The sequence below is a fragment of the Sinocyclocheilus grahami genome, unplaced genomic scaffold (assembly GCF_001515645.1).
Source record: "Sinocyclocheilus grahami isolate Dianchi unplaced genomic scaffold, SAMN03320097.WGS_v1.1 scaffold320.1, whole genome shotgun sequence".
NCBI classification, from domain to species: Eukaryota; Metazoa; Chordata; class Actinopteri; order Cypriniformes; family Cyprinidae; genus Sinocyclocheilus; species Sinocyclocheilus grahami.
The window spans coordinates 954,336-971,807 of record NW_015505499.1 but is presented as its reverse complement, the minus strand read 5'-3'; the positions used below and the strand labels follow the sequence as shown (position 1 = coordinate 971,807).

Genomic DNA, 17,472 nt, shown 5'->3' with positions numbered 1-17,472 from the left:
TAAAGGGAGATTGCCTGACCAACAAAGTGACCTTTTTGTATATCGATTGCAACTGTAATAATGTAACACACAAGCGAAATAGTCTGGAATGCTCAGCCATTTATCAGATTGCTTGTTTGCAGGAAAGTGTGTAATTTTTTCTTATGAATAATGGCCCTAACAAGTGTTATTAAAGTAAGCGTTATTGGATTTCCGTTTGTTGGATAAGTAAGGATGGAGACGACTGGTCATTACACAAAGGAGTATGCGTGCACTTAACCTCGATTATTTCCTGCTCATTCTGAATTGTTCTCCACTTGATGTGGCACATGAATGATTTAACTTCTGCAGTGACCACAATACAAATGTATTAAATCAGGGCAAATTTTAAAGAATCTTAACATGTTCACCAGTACTATGTACAGAGCCTCTCATACAGGGAAAATATTGGGGATAAAAAATAAAGAATTCACTCTGATGACTTAATTTGTTCTCACGTATTAATAATTTCTTCCCTTTTTTTTAGTTAAATCATGTCCAAGTTGTGTACTAAAAGGTGTTTATTAAAACAAGGGCGTATGGAAAATGGGAGCAAGTACAGTAATATGAATTGACTACATGTACTTACTATATGGTTAGGGTTAGGGTTTGTCTTAGAGTTACTTGCATGTAATTATGCATAATTTGTTATTATAATAGTAAGTAACGTGTAACAAGGACACCTTAAAATAAAGTGTTACCATTTTTTAATTCATGTTTCATATTAATTATTTCTAATTTAGTAAATATTATATTAAACTAAATAGTGTGTAATAATTTAAAATTATTAAATAAAGGGTGTGAAATCATTTATATCGGCTTCATATCAGCCACCCTGCTCTCAATTTAAAAAATCAATATAGGTCGACCACAAGTAGATTGTACAGTACATACAGTGTATGTTATTGCATTCAAAAACTTAACACAACCTCTTAAAAACAGCTATGATGCAAAACAGGCTATTTAAAAAAAAAAAGTACAAACTGAACTTGCTCCATCTCTCCTCATCCCCAGAGTACTGAGATGATTTATCTGTGTCAAATTCAAGCAGTTAAAATGGCCATAACACGCATCCAGTTTCCTCCCATGTGATTGCACTCAGAGGTTTCATCGGCAAGGGAAAATACTGCTGTTTGTTCAAGTAGTGCAATCAACGGAAGATAAAAGAGTGCGGATATCAGTAGAGGACAGATATCAGCACGACCAGCCTGCAGAGTGGCTCACAAAGGCTCTAACCTGCATGTTTATTCCCTCAAATGGAAAAGTAAACACCATTATTTCAGCTGCAGCCAATGACGCAGCTACAAGCAGTGGTCCTTGAGATCCGCCAGTGCTGTTTCATGATATGCTGCATTGTGGGTAACATTACAACTCGCTCTTACCGTCTGTTTCTAATTTGCAATACCCCCCTTTGCTTTCCTCCGATACTCCTGCAATAGTGTGACCCAATATGAACAGCGTAAGTCCAAACAGACCTGAAGACATGCCATAATTTCCATGTGAGCAGTCAAGGGACATTATTTAGTAATATCAGGGAACGTTTCTTCACATCAGCTACTCTTTTTTTTTTACGCAATATTTTCTATTGCGTATGAGGGTCCCTCATTGACTAAACCATTCTTTGCGAGCTGGGATTTGAAGAAACTGCACAATCTAGGTTAAAGTGTTTGCTCGACCTGGCTAGAATCACAAAATAACCATTCTACGTCGGGCTGAGTAGTAAATATTCAAGCTGTATTTACAATGGTTTTGCTAGTGATATAATTGAGCAAAATTTAGATTATTGGATGTTAAGGATTTGTCATTGGACTAATTTACCCATTAGACACAGGGCATTTGATGTGAATAGGTTCAAACTAAATTTAAGTGAACTGATTCCAGCTTGATAAGTGTTATAAGAACTGAAGCAACCATCAGAGACAGTAGAGTTCAAATATACAAATTTGTATTCTGTGCATGTGTGTCCATATGTTTCTGTGTGGGTGTATGTTTGCAATAAGCTAGAGAAGACGACAAGTTCTTCTGTTTGTGTCAATAACAGCATAAGAGCACTTAGAACTGTGCACAGTGTTTTATTGACATTGCCTTCCTTGCAGATCGATAGTGGGTCATTGCAAATGCCAAAGAAGATGGCAGCTAGAGGCTGGACGATCTGTCTGTTTCTGCTGGGATCTGTCACTGAGGTGAAAGATTATTTGCCACATCTTTTTTATAAAAAAAAATTGTTTAGTGGTGCAGTGATACTATTTCTGTAGGCCAGCCGCTTGGTTCCATCAACAAAAACCCAACAGGCTTTCAGATTATTGCAGTGACCAATAAAACCGGTTTTGTTCATCATGATAATCTTCACAAATGAATGTCACCATCACTTCCGACAACTCTTTCAGTCTTTGTTTAGTGGTGCAGTGATACTATTTCTGTAGGCCAGCCGCTTGGTTCCATCAACAAAAACCCAACAGGATTTTTTCATTGGCTTTCAGATTATTGCAGTGACCAATAAAACCGGTTTTGTTCATCATGATAATCTTCACAAATGAATGTCACCATCACTTCCGACAACTCTTTCAGTCTTTTCCCCTGAAGTTTTGAGTTGCACAATGAGACTGTAAAAGCGAACTAGTGAGTGAATGAGATTACCTGTTTGGATTATAGTTAACTAAAATTAAAAGTGAAACTAAAATTAAACTCATATTAAACATTTAATTACCCAAAGTAAATGTTAACTGAAATAAATATAATAAATAATAATTGCTTTGGTTGATGTTTAATGTCCCCGACAACCTCAATAGTTCAATTTAGCCCCCTGTTAGCAAACGCTTTTTTAACACAAGTAAAAGCTTTAAAAATCACAAGGGAGTATTAATGATGTAGTTTATGTCATAGAAAAAACATGAAAATATCTTACATTTGTGTTAACCACAGACCTGATTTCAGACATTTAACCAATTCAACTTTGACGTCAGGATGATGGAACCAGAAGTGCTAAAATGCTAACTCATTTCAGAGTTTTGGGCTACAAAAAAACATGATCCTCTATTACAATATAGAGTAATGTCTTTGATGGTAATGTCTCATAATGGTATATTATGTGTAAGTAAAGCAGCTGCTTAAGTAAATAGCAATAAGAGATTCGTACAGAATTTTAGCAACTTTAAAGTGAATATATGGGGTTTGTGCTACTACATGTGCTTTATTTACATTTACATCCAATGTGACTATATGGAAACTTTTGCCATGTTTTTTTAATGTCCCATATATACTGTATATCCCCTGTATATCCCCTGTCCTACATTTACCTGTCTCATACATCTGAAGAAAGAAACTTGGTTAAGATGATTGTTTGTGAAATCAGCCTGTTCTCAGACATTACTTTCCTAATGTGTCTGTTGTTTGTAGTTCATTGTTCTAGCCAGTCCTGAGGTAAACAAAAGTCAGCAACAACTTACTCAAAATGTGTACCATGACATCGGTGTTACCAGAAACAAGATTGTGACGGCACAGTTCGAGTGCTATCAGAAGATCATGAAGGACAGCAGTCAAGACAGAAGTGGTAGATACTTTACATATAGTTTTTACAAGACAGAGATCAAGTTGTATTATTCTGGATCCTGACAATGTGTCATTTTCATGTTACTTTACAGATATTCATTCTGCAATTATAGATTTGATGCAACTGGTGTCACAGAAATGACAGCAGCTTCAAGCCAGTTCATTCTAGCCAAATAGCCATAACACTTTTGTACTCATATTTTACAGCAAGCACGCACATGTGTCATGCTAAAATAATAATATATAACAATAACAATTCGATCTGATTTTCAATAAGCCTCTCATAGAGTATGTATTGCCAGCGTTGACAGTAGTTTTTGTCATCCTGTCTAATTAATACAGCAAGAACACACAAAGCCTCAGGTGGTTCATATTCATTCTGTTAGGAAGATTGCATTTGGCCCCACTGGGTGGCTGGTCAGCTGTAAAATATTAGCTCTGTTCCAAAACCTAGTAGACGTCCTACTTAGCATCCTAAACAAGACACAACAATGACTGATTTGGAGCACTTTCCATAGGATGCAGCACACCTAGCTCACAGGGTACTGGGTTTTGGAACAGGCTGGTAGAACTAAGAATAGTGATAATGAAAACAGGAAGTTGCAGTTTCCCAGTCTCCACAGAAACCAATAAATGTTTTGGGCTATTTTTTTCATAACTAGTTGGCCCGGTGTGCAACAGGACCTGGGATGGATGGTTGTGTTGGGACGACACAGAGACCGGCGTCACTTCTGAGCAACACTGCCCTGATTATTTCCAGGATTTTGACCCTACAGGTGAATATTCAAGTTATACGGTTTCGTGTAAGTGCTTTCTACTCATCTGCCTAATACACATACATCATTGTCAGTTATTTTGCTCCATTATCCCTCACTATCAAATCATGCTAAATTCATAGGCTAAATGGCTGTTAAAACTTTTATATGATTTATTTTCTGCCCTGAAGTAAGGTAAGGTGAAAGGATGAGCATGTTTTCAATATTAAAGACATTTTCCAAGTTTAATAAATGTTGCAGTAAAGTTATTAATTACTGTAATACTTTCTAACTTTAATCTTAAAAAGGGCTTAGAAACATAGCAGTAAAATATCACTAGCCATTGTTTTGGTCTACTTTATTAAAAAACTTTTTTTTTTAACAAAACCTGGCTTTTACAGCAATAGAAAAACTATACATGACGAGAAAAAAATATATAAATATATTTAATTTTTTTATAATTTATTATTTAATTTTTTTGTTCAATACATTTTGCATTAAAGTTAGCTACTTTTTAAAAGTAATCTTAAAAATTGCTTGGAAAAATATCTATATTACATTAGCTATTATGTTTCTCTACAGAAAAAAAAAACTTTTTAGCCACTTACAACATATACAGAACCAAACAACAGAAAAAAAAATACATGGAGAAGAAAGCAAGAGGAGGGAAAAAAGAAATATATATACATATACAATTAATGTAAAAATAATAATAACAATTTTTAATTAATTAATAAAGCACAACATAAATACAAGGCAGGAGTATTATGACATACCATATCTCAAAATGTTGCTAAGAGTTGACAAACGAATGAAGCTTTCACCATATCGATGCTTCTCTTAGTAACACGTTTGGGTTTACTTCTGTTTCTTTGCAGAAATGGTCACCAAAATATGTACAGAAAGCGGGCAGTGGTTCTTGCATCCTGAGAGTAATCGCACATGGACAAATTTTACCAGATGTACTGCGCACACTACTGAAGGACGCAGGGTATGACTACGAACACTATAAACACTTGAGATGAATATAAACACACATTTGAATTGGCTTGCAGAATAAACACTTCATGACTCATGATATTGTTTGTGTGATTGCAGACTGCAATGAATTTGTTCTACTTGGCACTAATTGGTCATGGGCTCTCTTTAACATCTTTGTTCATCTCGCTAGGCATATTCTTTCATTTCAAGTAAGTGCAAATGTCTCTTTCACTACTGTATTCAAGTTTTAATGGTTTATAACAATTATCTCTTCATTTTGCTGTCTTTTTTGTGCCTATAGAAGTTTGAGCTGCCAGAGAATTACCCTGCACAAAAACCTTTTCTTTTCCTTTGTATTAAACTCCATCATCACTATCATTTGGTTAACAGCAGTGGCAAACAACCAAGAACTAGTTCAGGAAAACCCAGTAAGTAGCGTGTATTGACAGTAACTTGTCATTTTTTACTCACCCGTTTATTTATTGCCTTTTTCTTTGCAACAGCGAGTTCACAATTCAGACTTTTTTTCACAGAACTGTGAGTTTATATCTTGCAATTGCTAGTTATGAACTGGTAATTGCGAGCTTACAATTCTGACTTTTTTCTCTTAGAACTGCAAGTTTTAAACTGGCAATTTTGACTTTTTTTCGCAACTCCCAAGTTTACAATATTGCAATTCAGTTTTTTGTTTCCATCATGGAATAAGGGGGGAAATTGTGAGTTTATGAATTGAGAATCTCACAATTCAGACAATTCTAATTCAGAATCGGAAAATAAAAACTCAGAATTTTGAGGGGAAAAGTCAGAATTGTGATAAAAATGAGTAAATACTTTATTTTTTTTAATCCTGTGGCAATAGAAAGCTTCCATACAATAATTATTTTATTTTTTTCAAAAAAATCAAAAGGGGACATATTTGAGTAATAATTTTGCATCTATTGCCATACAATGTAGACTAACCAGTTATGGAACAAAAGGGTGAATAAATAATGCCAGTATTTTCATTTTTCTTTGATCATTTTAAAAGCATTACAGCATGTCACCAATCTGCTGTGCAAATCATTATTAAATGTCCATGTTGCTTCTGTTCAGATCAGCTGCAAAGTATCACAGTTTATCCATCTGTACACCTTTGGATGCAACTACTTCTGGATGCTTTGTGAAGGAATTTACTTGCACACACTCATTGTTGTGGCAGTTTTTGCTGAAAAACAGCATTTAATGTGGTATTACCTTCTTGGATGGGGTGAGTTTGTTTTATTTTTATTTGCGGCATTAATTGCATATACTAAATCTAACTTCTTCCAGTCTCTATCTGTTTCAAATAACAGGTTTCCCTCTTATACCTGCTACAATACATGCCGTAGCCAGAAGTTATTACTACAATGACAAGTGAGTATTTTTGCTCTGTAGCTTTAAGTTAAATTTATCATTATTATTGCTAATGTAGGATATCATAGTGAGATTCGTTTTTGTAATCTGTAGTCCTATAAGCAACACTCAAACAAAAAAAAAGCAAATCCTTTTTCTTAAGATTCTTACCTAAATCCATGTGAAGTAAAGCAATTATTATACAAAATAATACTCCTGTTTAAGGATCCATATCAAAGGTTTGGCTAATCCTTTCCTTCGCAATCCGCAGTTGTTGGATCAGCTCAAGTACTTCTCTGCTATACATTATTCATGGCCCTATCTGTGCAGCACTGTTGGTAAGACATCTGGATGTTTTTGTCCTTTTTGTTTCCAAAACACATCTTTTTGTGCAAGATTAATTATAATCTTTTTGTATTTTTTGCATAAATTACATCCAGAAGTTTGTATTTGCCAATCTGAATTTATTTTCGAGTAGCCGAGCACAATGTTTATATGTATCAGTACATCAAAAAGAACACTAGGATCCTAAAGCAGTTTGAAGATACCTACATCTCTCTCTTCTGACATCTGCCAGCCAGCTGGGATCTTTTTGTTTTGTGTTTGCCATTCATCTTGCCTGTCCTTAAAGGTGAACTTGTTCTTTCTGCTGAACATTGTACGAGTTATCATCACCAAACTGAAAGTGACGCATCAAGCAGAGTCTAGTCTGTATATGAAAGCTGTCCGAGCCACCCTCATTCTGGTTCCACTGCTGGGCATCCAGTACGTTCTCCTCCCATACAAACCTGGGGGACGCATGTCTGCTGAAATCTGTGACTACATCATGCATATCCTAATGCATTATCAGGTGAGCAGTCAATTCAGTCTCCATGTCATCTTACAGATCCGTTCAGGGCCCATCTGCCAATGCCTAAAATAGAATTTTAATCATGCAAAATGTATATTGTATATCACAGTTTTTTAAATATACATGCATACATTTGGGGTCAGTAACACTGTTTATGTTTTTGAAAAAGGTCTGTTACACTCATCAAGGCTGCATTTATTTGAACAAATATATAGTAAAAAAAAAACAGTAATATTGTGAAATATTATTAGAACTGAAAATAACCGCTTTCTATTCAAATATATTATAAAATGTATTTTTTCCCCCTGTGATGACTTTTCAGCATCATTACTCCAGTCTTCAGTATAACATATTCCTTCAGAATTCATTATATGTGCTGATTTGATGCTCAGGAAACATATCTTATTATACATTTTCAAAATTTTTGTAATACTTTTTTTTTCCAGGATTGATGAAAAGAGAGTTCAACAGAACAGCATTTATGTGACAGAGAAATATTTTGTAAATGTATTTGCTGTCACTTGATAAATGTAATTAATCTTTGCTTAATAAAGGTATTATTTTCTTTAAAATAAAATACAGATTTTCATAAAACCACAGAGAGAACGTCTCGGTTACGTATGTAACCCTCGTTCCCTGAAGGAGGGAACGGAGACGTCACGTCCCGTCGCCACAGCTCCTGTACCACCGCTGAGCGGCCGGGTCACCGGCTCGGCTCCCCAGCAAAAACCCGAATATGCGCTGCATCTGCTGCCTACTTATACTCCCGCTGTGATCAGCAGCAGCTGGATGCAATAATCGCATGCCAATGTGCATTGGCTCGTTTAGTTTACACTCGAAGTAGATTGGTCCCTCTAAGCGAGATCCCAATTTCGTCGGTCCTCCGACGTGACGTCGAGAGTGACCGACTGAAAGGGAACTACATTTTAAATAGCAAAGAGAAAAATCGTATTCTGAGAAAAAGAAAGAAAAAAAAATTAATAAAATACAAAACTAGATAAAGAAATAATGCATCACTCAAATTGTTATACAGTATACATAATGGGAAAAAATTTAAATGGGAAAAAATATCAAATATTTTCTTTACTTTTGTAAAGTGTTATATGTGTTGCCACTGGAGTTCTGAAACTTTAGGCTTACTAGATAAAAATCTGAAATTAGCTATATTTTCCACTAAAGCAAAAAATCAGTAGAACAAGACGTTTTCTTTAGCTGATGGTTTACGTCACTTATATCAGAAAGTGTTAGAATATCATTCTCAAAATTGAAAACCAACATTATGTTTTAGTTCCTAACTTTAAATACTTGCCGATGCCAAATGTTTACTTGTACTTTCCACTTGTGGAGTGTTTGCTTTTAACCATGGTTATATTTATTATTACTAAAAGATAATAATAAATATAATTTATTATTGATTTCCCAATCTCTTTGTCTTTTTGACTGGCAAAAGCTCAACAGCCTATAATTAAGTTTACTTTGCCATTAGTGACTTAAAAGCTTGTAAAACAAATGACAACAATGTCCTGCAGCTCTGTAGATTAGCCAGAGGGGAAAACTTGTCACTTTAGAAATCCTGCTGTTAATTACTCACCCTCATTTTGTTCCTAAACGGAATGCTGTGGGGGGGTTTTTTGTCCTGTGGTAAACAAAAGAACAGTTTTCACATGAGCCTTTTCAAGTGTAAGTCATTATTCATAGATATTCTTCAAATCAGTTGAACTATACTGAAAAAATAACAAAAGCCACAACCTTTTTTTGGGGTGAACTATTTATTTGCAGAAGCAACTGTTGTTAGGATCAGGTCACTTGCCTCATAAAAGTCTGACTCCTGAACATTTATATTGAGATGGGTAGGTGTTCAGCAGCAAGAAAATAACCATTTGCAGCAAAGTGAGAAGCCTCGGACAGCTGGTACTGCTAGACCTAGCTGAATCGGCACAATGAATAATGCAACAAAACAAGCTTGTCATCCCAGATGACTCTCTGTGCACATCAAGAGCGCTCACTCTGGCAAAATGTGTCAAAACACAAGGGAGAACAGTACTCAACACCATCCTAGAAATGATTAGTGAAGAGCTTGCGATATAGGAGATTATAGTTTGGCAGTGCAAGACAGCAGTTTATGCGGATTTGTTGCTGACGTGCATTTCTGATTTTATTTTTAAGGGACTGTTGGTGGCCACAATCTTCTGCTTTTTCAACGGAGAGGTAAGTGTTTACCCAGCTGAAATGAAACATTTCCTGTTTATCTGCAAGGAATTATGGATTGTGCAACATCCTTTTCCTTGAAAGCAAAGCTCAGATATGGAGATTTTGTACTGGCTGTTTAAATCCTAAAAACATTGGCAGATGTCCATATGTACCAATACGAATGCCTGACTCAGAGGGAACCTGTCCAAATAATTTTATTTTTGCGTTGAGCTGTTTTAGAGGCACTGTGGTAATAAGGCATGCAGAAGCTATTATGAATATTATCACCGGTCCAGCAGTTAATACAGCCGCTTAAATGGATGGCTGGTCAGAATGACGATATACTGTATGTGTCAGCTGGAAGAGAGTTTGCTATTCACTTTCAAACTGTATAAGGAAAATCTATATCGAATATATAAGACGGTACATGTGACAATCAATATTTTGATATATGGTTTGAATTTCGTTGCAGTGCTATTTTAGCTCTGATGCCAAACTTAAAGGTGCTGTATGTAGGATTGACACAGAGTGGTTGAACTAGGTATTGCAGTCCAAATTCAAAATATTGGAGGGGTTTTTTTCACCCTGTCCCTCCTCCTCAGACTTGACGCACACGCAGGTTGCCAGAATGACGACACCAACAGGAACAAGCGCACTTGACGATGAATGAAATTAAATACGCCAACTGGCAACCCAGGGTGCCGAAATACAATTGGGTAAACTGGCAGTGGGTGGGTTTCACAAACCAAAACAGAGACCGACATTCCGGCTCGGAACGCACATTTTCAAAGGAGAATAACTGAATGTAGCGTTGTTTTTCAGATAAACAAGTATGTTAACTTAGCATGTTTCTTAAATATCTGCAAACATATTATGGTATTTTTATGCTTTAGTAGAGTCAAAAACTTACATACAGCACCTTTAATTTGTCATCAATAAACAAATTAAGTAGGCTAAATTACCGCTTGGTTTGTGTACCAGAAAAAATAAATAAAAAAGGAATTGTATAGTAATTATATTTAATATTTTTAAATATGCAAAAATACGACCAGTGTTATTTTAGTATCATTGAAATACTATTATAGATGTTTATGAAGATTTTGAAATATACTTTCATTTTCATTTCAGTTAAGGTTTTATTAATTTTGTAGTGTTTGTAATTCTTATTCTGATTCTTATTCTTGTTATTATATTTTAAATGTCTATGTTGTTTTTATTTATTTTTTATTTCAGTTTTAGACAATTTTAGTAACAAGTTAAACTAAATGAGAAATGTTACCTTGGCCTACCTAGCTAAAACAAAAAAAGTTAACTAAATAATGAACTATTACTATTAAATAAATCTTATGATTTATGATCATTACAGCCTCTGCAAAAGGGAGGTGTTTTTTTTTGTTTGTTTGTTTTTTGGAAAAGGTGAATTGTTAAAGGCTCAAACCAAGAAGATAATGGATTATTCATGCTGCGTGATAAGTGATTTCTGTTGACTGAGTAGACCATCTGTCCATATCTTCCTCAGGTCCAAGCAGTTTTGAGAAGGCACTGGAATCAGTACCGCATACAGTTTGGAAGCGCCATCATACAATCTGATGCTCTGAGGTCTGCATCGTACACGGCGTCCTCCATTACGGAGGTCCAGGGCTGTTACAGCATCGACGGCCACACAGAACACTTGAATGGCAAAAACTGCCATGACATTGACAACTGCACCTTAAAGCCGGAGAATCCCTTTGCCTGATGCCACTTAAAAAAAAAAAAAAAAAACAGTTTTCTTCAACACGGCTGAATTGGACCGTTTTACCCATAATTCACTGCTCATTCTCTCTGAAGGGTGGAGAAAAGGCATTTCTCCTAGAATTTACACTGAAAAACAGTTTTCTACCTTCATTTAATGTTAAATGGACAAATATAAGCATTACTGGCCCTGTCTTTGTACTTTGCAGTATTTTAGTTTGCTCGACGGCTGTGCGCAGTTGAATCAATATTCAGTTATTTTTTCAGATTTCATCTGTAATGCACTTCTTTGTCTTATATTTGTCCCTGTAATAAAAAAAATAATTATATATCTAATCCAAATCATGACCACACTAATGAGAAATTTATATTTTTACTAATAAACAAAACAAAACAAAACTATATGTATGTTGAAAGATAAAAAAACTGAAAAGTGCCCAAAAGCCAGTGCCGCTTTTTCTTTTATAATATTCATTTAGTAACTATTTTAATGTAATTCTGTTATTTTCCTGTGAAGACAGTATTATAGCCAATATATACAATTGTTGTATTTGTTCATCTGGACAAGAACTAAATGGAAGATTAAAGATTTTGTATTTTTTATTATACTCAATTTTGGTCGCTATAATGCTATTTATTGGAAGGGTTCAAAGTAAAGCCGTTATTTGACTAAAATCACACATATAATAATTAATAAACACGTGCTTTAGGGACCCCTAAAAATGACACTGGAGATTGGACCATAATTGATGTAACATTTCTAGGTTTAATAAGAACTCAGTGTGAAGCCTTATAGTACGAAAACAAGCTCACCACTTTATTTAAGATATATTTCTCAACTTTTATACTTAGTTTTTCACAGTTAAATTTATACTACACATGCCACATTTTCAGTGTTTTTGATTTCATATTTCTTGCGGTGTTTAGTCATGTACTTTTCTTTTAATACATGGCTTTTGTGAAATAAATTACAATAACCCACTACCTAGAGTGTTACTCTGCAGCTTTTCCTAACATGCTTGGAGTGTCTGAGATATAGCTCTCGTGTCAAAGGCAGGGATTCCTTTCACCCACTCTATCGAAATTAAATTACATTCCATATTATTTGAATAATGTGCCCAGTGTTTATGTCACAGCTTTACCTAAACTCACTCCATTTTAGACTTCTCTGACAATCAACCAGTTTTCACAATGCTTAAAGGTATAGTTCACCCAAAAAGGAAAAATGTCTTTATTTACTCACCTTCATGATGATCCAAACTAGTACTGAATGTGGACTCAAGGAGAATTTGCAATGAATCGTATGCCCCTCTTTCAATAATAGCTCAATGTGGCCACATCTGTCAAAAAAAAATAAAAATAAAAATCATAAATGTAACCCATATCTGACTCGTGCACTATATTCTAAGTTTTCAAAAGTCATACAATATTTAAATTTCAACCTGTTCACTTTACATGACAAATAGATTGAAATGCAAGTCATTATAAACTGTGAGTTAAATTATTTTGGCTCGGTTTTGTTCAGGAAGCCAATTTATGTGGCTTACAAATACATATGAGAAAAAAACTAGCATATTTTGGGGCTAACTATTCAATTAATTCCTGCTTTTGTCCATATGCATATTTTAACCGTGCAAACGGAATTGTGGGAATGTGCTTGTATTATGTAAATATTATATTCTTAGCTGTAATCACATTTGAATATTTTATAGGGGTGTGCATAATATCGCTTTGTACTGCAGACATGATGTGTGTGCATTTTTTTCCACCCTAAACAGGAACGTAACTCATTCTGGGTTCAGAACAAATCAGTATTAATATAGCAAATCACGGCACTTCACAGCATGTAAACAAATGCCAATCATACATACACTGTATCATTTCATCAGGTTTTCATCATCAGACTCAACGCAATATTATTTTCCTTGAATGTCATTTATTTTTCATGAATGTGTGCCAATTACTGTTGCTCATAATGCTTCCTAAGGGTTTTTGTTGTGTTGTTTGTGATAATTTGTGTGTTTTAGTGAAAATAAAACACTCACTGTAGGACGGTTTCATATGTTTCATACACACATTAGCTGCTTGTTTTTTGACCTGGTATTTAAGGTTGTACTTTGTGTGAAAGTAAATGTTGCTTTCAAACTTATCAGAATAGTTATATTGTGCATATGCTGCACCTAAATTCAACCACTTCAGATGTTCTTTTCTGTATGAATGTAATTTGTCTTTTGTTCTCTTGAGGTGTATCCGTGTAACATTTATTTCATAAAATGTGGGGAGTGTTGCAGTCATGTGTATCGTATTATTCTGTCATTATAGATGATTATTTCAAGTGTCCTCTTTGCATGTTAATGTGTGTTTCATTAAAAGCACTGGGGTGGGGATGAGACATTGGTCAAAACATAAGAGCACATCAAAGGTTCCACTATTCACATTGAAGGGGATTGAAGTCAGTTGACCAAAATTCCAAGGCCAATCTAATGACATCCTCTCACAAAGTCATGTTCAGCATCAAACATGCCCTTTAACTGCCTTCAGTCAAGTGCATTTTTTAAAAAGGTGGCTTAGGAACACGGACACAATACTTCACAATACTACTTTCCTCTCTAAAAGCTAAAGCCAATCTGTCTAGATGACCACTGCTCTGTGAAATAGGGTAAGAGAAAATCTAACAACTGTAATGTTACATTTCAATAAAATATCTGTCTGCCATAAAAAAAAGAAAAACAGTGTATAGATTTATATTAAAGGATTTTAGTCAAGTTACTGGAAAATGAAAATTTGCTCAAACTCAGGCCACCCAAGACATAGATGGGTTTGTTTCTTTATCGGAATAGATTTGGAGCAATTTAGCATTACATCACAGTGAATGGGTGCCGTCAAAATGTAATGAATTAATTACAATAATCTATGCAACTCCAGTCCATCAATTAACATCTTGGGACGTGAAAAGCTGCGTGTTTCTAGGCTGTTTAAGCTGTCCCTTCTGTTCAAAACACCAGCCCATAATTCATAATAATGCTTCCTTTAGTGAAAAAGACCATACACCCTGTTGTCTTCTCACATCAAAATCCACCAACATATTTGTTCAGAACGGTTTTGGACCGTTGTTTGCTTGTAAATGGTGCTTGATCTGTGCATATTTCTCTCCTGATTCAGACTTTTCAATTGGAGAAAGCATTATTATGGATAGAGTATACTTATAGCCAGAAGGAATGGTTTGAGGTTTAAAAAGTCTTAATGATGGATTTGTTTACAAACATGCAGCTCTTCGCTTCACAATACATTAACTGATGGACTGGAGTCATGTGGGTTGTGGATTATTGCAATGTTTTTATCAGCTTTTTGGTCTCTCATTCTGACGGCACCCATTCACTGCAGAGTATCCGTTGGTGAGCAAGCGAAAAAATTCCAAATGGCAAATTCCAAATCTGTTCTGTTCTCATATACATTATTTTACGTGAAGTTTTGTGAACATGAACACTGAAAGATTTACTTTTTAATAATGGTAACAATAAAATAAGATGATATGTAGCTGCTTCATTGTTGAATTCCTACCTGCTAGTGTAAATTTACAAAAGTAAATGTCTGGACTGCATGTCATCGGATATTTATGAGAACTAAAGGGTATCATGCTGCGAGTAAAGACTATAGAAAAGTTCTACCAAGGAAGTATTGGCCCACCAGATGTTTCCTCTGACATGCCACAGTGCAGGATCAAATTGAGAACATATGTTGTCCACCATCTTGGAAAGCATTAAGTAAACGGGGCAATCCCAGAGAGCACTGAGAACTGTCTTTACAAGACTTGAATGGAAAACAAACTGTGAAACAGTTGTATGACAGACTGAAACAGAAAAAGAAAAAACTGCCTTTGGGACATGGGGCCATCAAATATAATTCAGTCTGAAATGTTGCATTTTGGTGCCCATTTTCCTTTAGCTTGAACACTGAAGAGAATGTGTTCACATGAAGGAGGTGTTTCATTTATTCTGTTCCAACTCAAAAGAACATGTCCAGTGTTCAAGCTAAAAGATGAAATCTCTCTCAACACGTAGCATGGCGTGTAATCAGAGGGAAAGTCCACTGAAACTGAGGGCTGCATGGTGAAAAAGGTGGGCTAACAAAGCACTTGACAAACAGGAGATAAGCATTCATTCCTCTGCCCTCATGAATGTGTTCACCGTATGTTCTGCTTTATCCAAGATTTTCAACAGTGCCCTACGTCATTGCCTTGAAAAAAAATAGCACGCATCTGTATTCAGTGAGATACGGCAGGCAAGATGAGGCAGTTCTGCCAGGTGAAGAATTCAGTTATGATGAGACTGGAACAATTTTCCACTAAGAAAGATAAGAAAACAAAACAAAAGGAACCAAAACATTCATAGTTTCAGGTTAAAAACAAAGTCAGAGTACTAAAAATGTCACATTAGTAATCTTAAAGAAAATAAAACGGTAAGAAGAGTAGTATAAATCAGCATCGTTTTTCCTTGTATAGAACCTGAAGCTCAAAACCTCTGCATAAGATCACATTTTGCATTTCAAGGAGGAAAAAATAAATAAAACAGCAGGATCTGAACGACACGGTAAGTAAATGAATGTTTTTATTTGTGAAAATTTGTTTCACATAAACAGGAATTATAATATTCAATAAAGGTCAGTTAGCTGTAATGAATCATTTCCATGTGCTTAATATTCCAAGTACTAATCACAGTCTATTCCAAATGTATTTTGTGGGCATCTTATGCAATTTCTGAAATCAATGCCAAAGACAAGGACATACAGAAAATGTCAGATGGAAAGGGATAAATTAAGACTAAATCCAGCTCCTGCTCTCTTGGGAGACTTTGCATATCACACACACGGACTGCAAATGATGTTGCTTTAGTACATGGGGGATGGAATAGGAGCGGATTTATTAAACAATATCTTCCAATATCTACAGAAAAACAACAGTATTATACATTACGCATTTTTGTAAAAGGCTAACTAAGTACAATAAACAGTTTAGGTTTACAGAACCAGTAAAAACATGTGCTGGTAATATTTCACTACAAAATCATAAGAAAAAAAAATTGCAAATAGACATTGCTTACACAAAATACAGTAAAGGTATTTCATTCATATTTATTTGATATTGTGAATTTATTTTAATCCCAATTACACCTACATAAATGTTCTCATTATTGTACTGAAGAACAAGAACAGAAAAAAACCCTTATTGTTATGTAAAGCAAAAAAGTATTTGGAAATCATGCTGGCATTTTTATAAACCATTGTATTACAGTATTTTTGAGTGTAATCAATTTGAAGGCATTACGGTAATGGGAATTTGGTTGGAAATAAGCTTAAATCATTGATAGAATAGAGTATATACATGCAGCATGACTGAAAATCATATTTCACAGAACAGAAATGCTGATGGAATATGAATGTAATTATTGCCACTGCTTGATGGTTTCTCTATCATCATCATTTTTTTCAATGTTTAAACTTGTAGCACAAGCCTTGACCTATACAAAAAAAAAAAAAAAAAAAACCTTGCCTATATTTTCCACTGCTGGCATACAAAGCTTAAACAGTGTAAAGATCAGTGTTGTAAAGCTGACTTCATTTTGGATACCTTTTAGCACTGTCAGGCCAAAATCAAAATCTTTTTTTTTAAGTCTAGAAATTAATAACCAAACGCATGTAAGCCACATCCACACAAGCAAAATGTAACCTTGAAAGGAGTGTTTGTACACTCTAAAAAATGCTGGGTTGTTTCAACCCAACTTTGGGTCAAATATGGACTAATGCAACCGTTGGGTTACATTTTTACATTCAATTTTTAAACCAAAAGTTGGGTTAGTCCATATTTGACCCAAAGTTGGGTTGAAACAACCCAGCAACCCAGCGTGTATGCACCTTCATACTTCACCTAATCTATCTATACTTTGCAGTAGCAACCCCATGAGAATATATTCCAATTTATCTCTAAATGGGATAATCTATTTTTGAATAATCTCGATATTAACATCT

General features: G+C 34.9%; 1 protein-coding gene across 1 annotated transcript; it reads left to right on the top strand.

The window, feature by feature from the left end:
• Positions 1 to 2,115: 2,115 nt before the first annotated feature.
• On the top strand, positions 2,116 to 11,769 carry LOC107602163 (calcitonin gene-related peptide type 1 receptor-like). Its single transcript, XM_016294588.1, has 12 exons — positions 2,116 to 2,201; positions 3,415 to 3,568; positions 4,230 to 4,343; positions 5,201 to 5,313; positions 5,421 to 5,512; positions 5,605 to 5,731; positions 6,396 to 6,549; positions 6,635 to 6,695; positions 6,946 to 7,012; positions 7,306 to 7,524; positions 9,691 to 9,732; positions 11,234 to 11,769. Exons 1-12 carry the CDS (start codon positions 2,136 to 2,138, stop codon positions 11,450 to 11,452), a joined length of 1,428 nt encoding a protein of 475 aa, XP_016150074.1. The 5' UTR covers positions 2,116 to 2,135; the 3' UTR covers positions 11,453 to 11,769.
• The last annotated feature ends 5,703 nt before the right edge of the window (positions 11,770 to 17,472 follow it).

What these genes read in the sequence shown, in the direction of transcription:
- LOC107602163 (XM_016294588.1), top strand. Translation starts at nt 2,136, where the DNA reads ATGCCAAAGAAGATGGCAGCTAGAGGCTGGACGATCTGTCTGTTTCTG. An exon ending in TGCTGGGATCTGTCACTGAG is followed by an intron (nt 2,202 to 3,414) that starts GTGAAAGATTAT and finishes TGTTGTTTGTAG; the next exon opens with TTCATTGTTCTAGCCAGTCC. An exon ending in AGTTATTACTACAATGACAA is followed by an intron (nt 6,696 to 6,945) that starts GTGAGTATTTTT and finishes CGCAATCCGCAG; the next exon opens with TTGTTGGATCAGCTCAAGTA.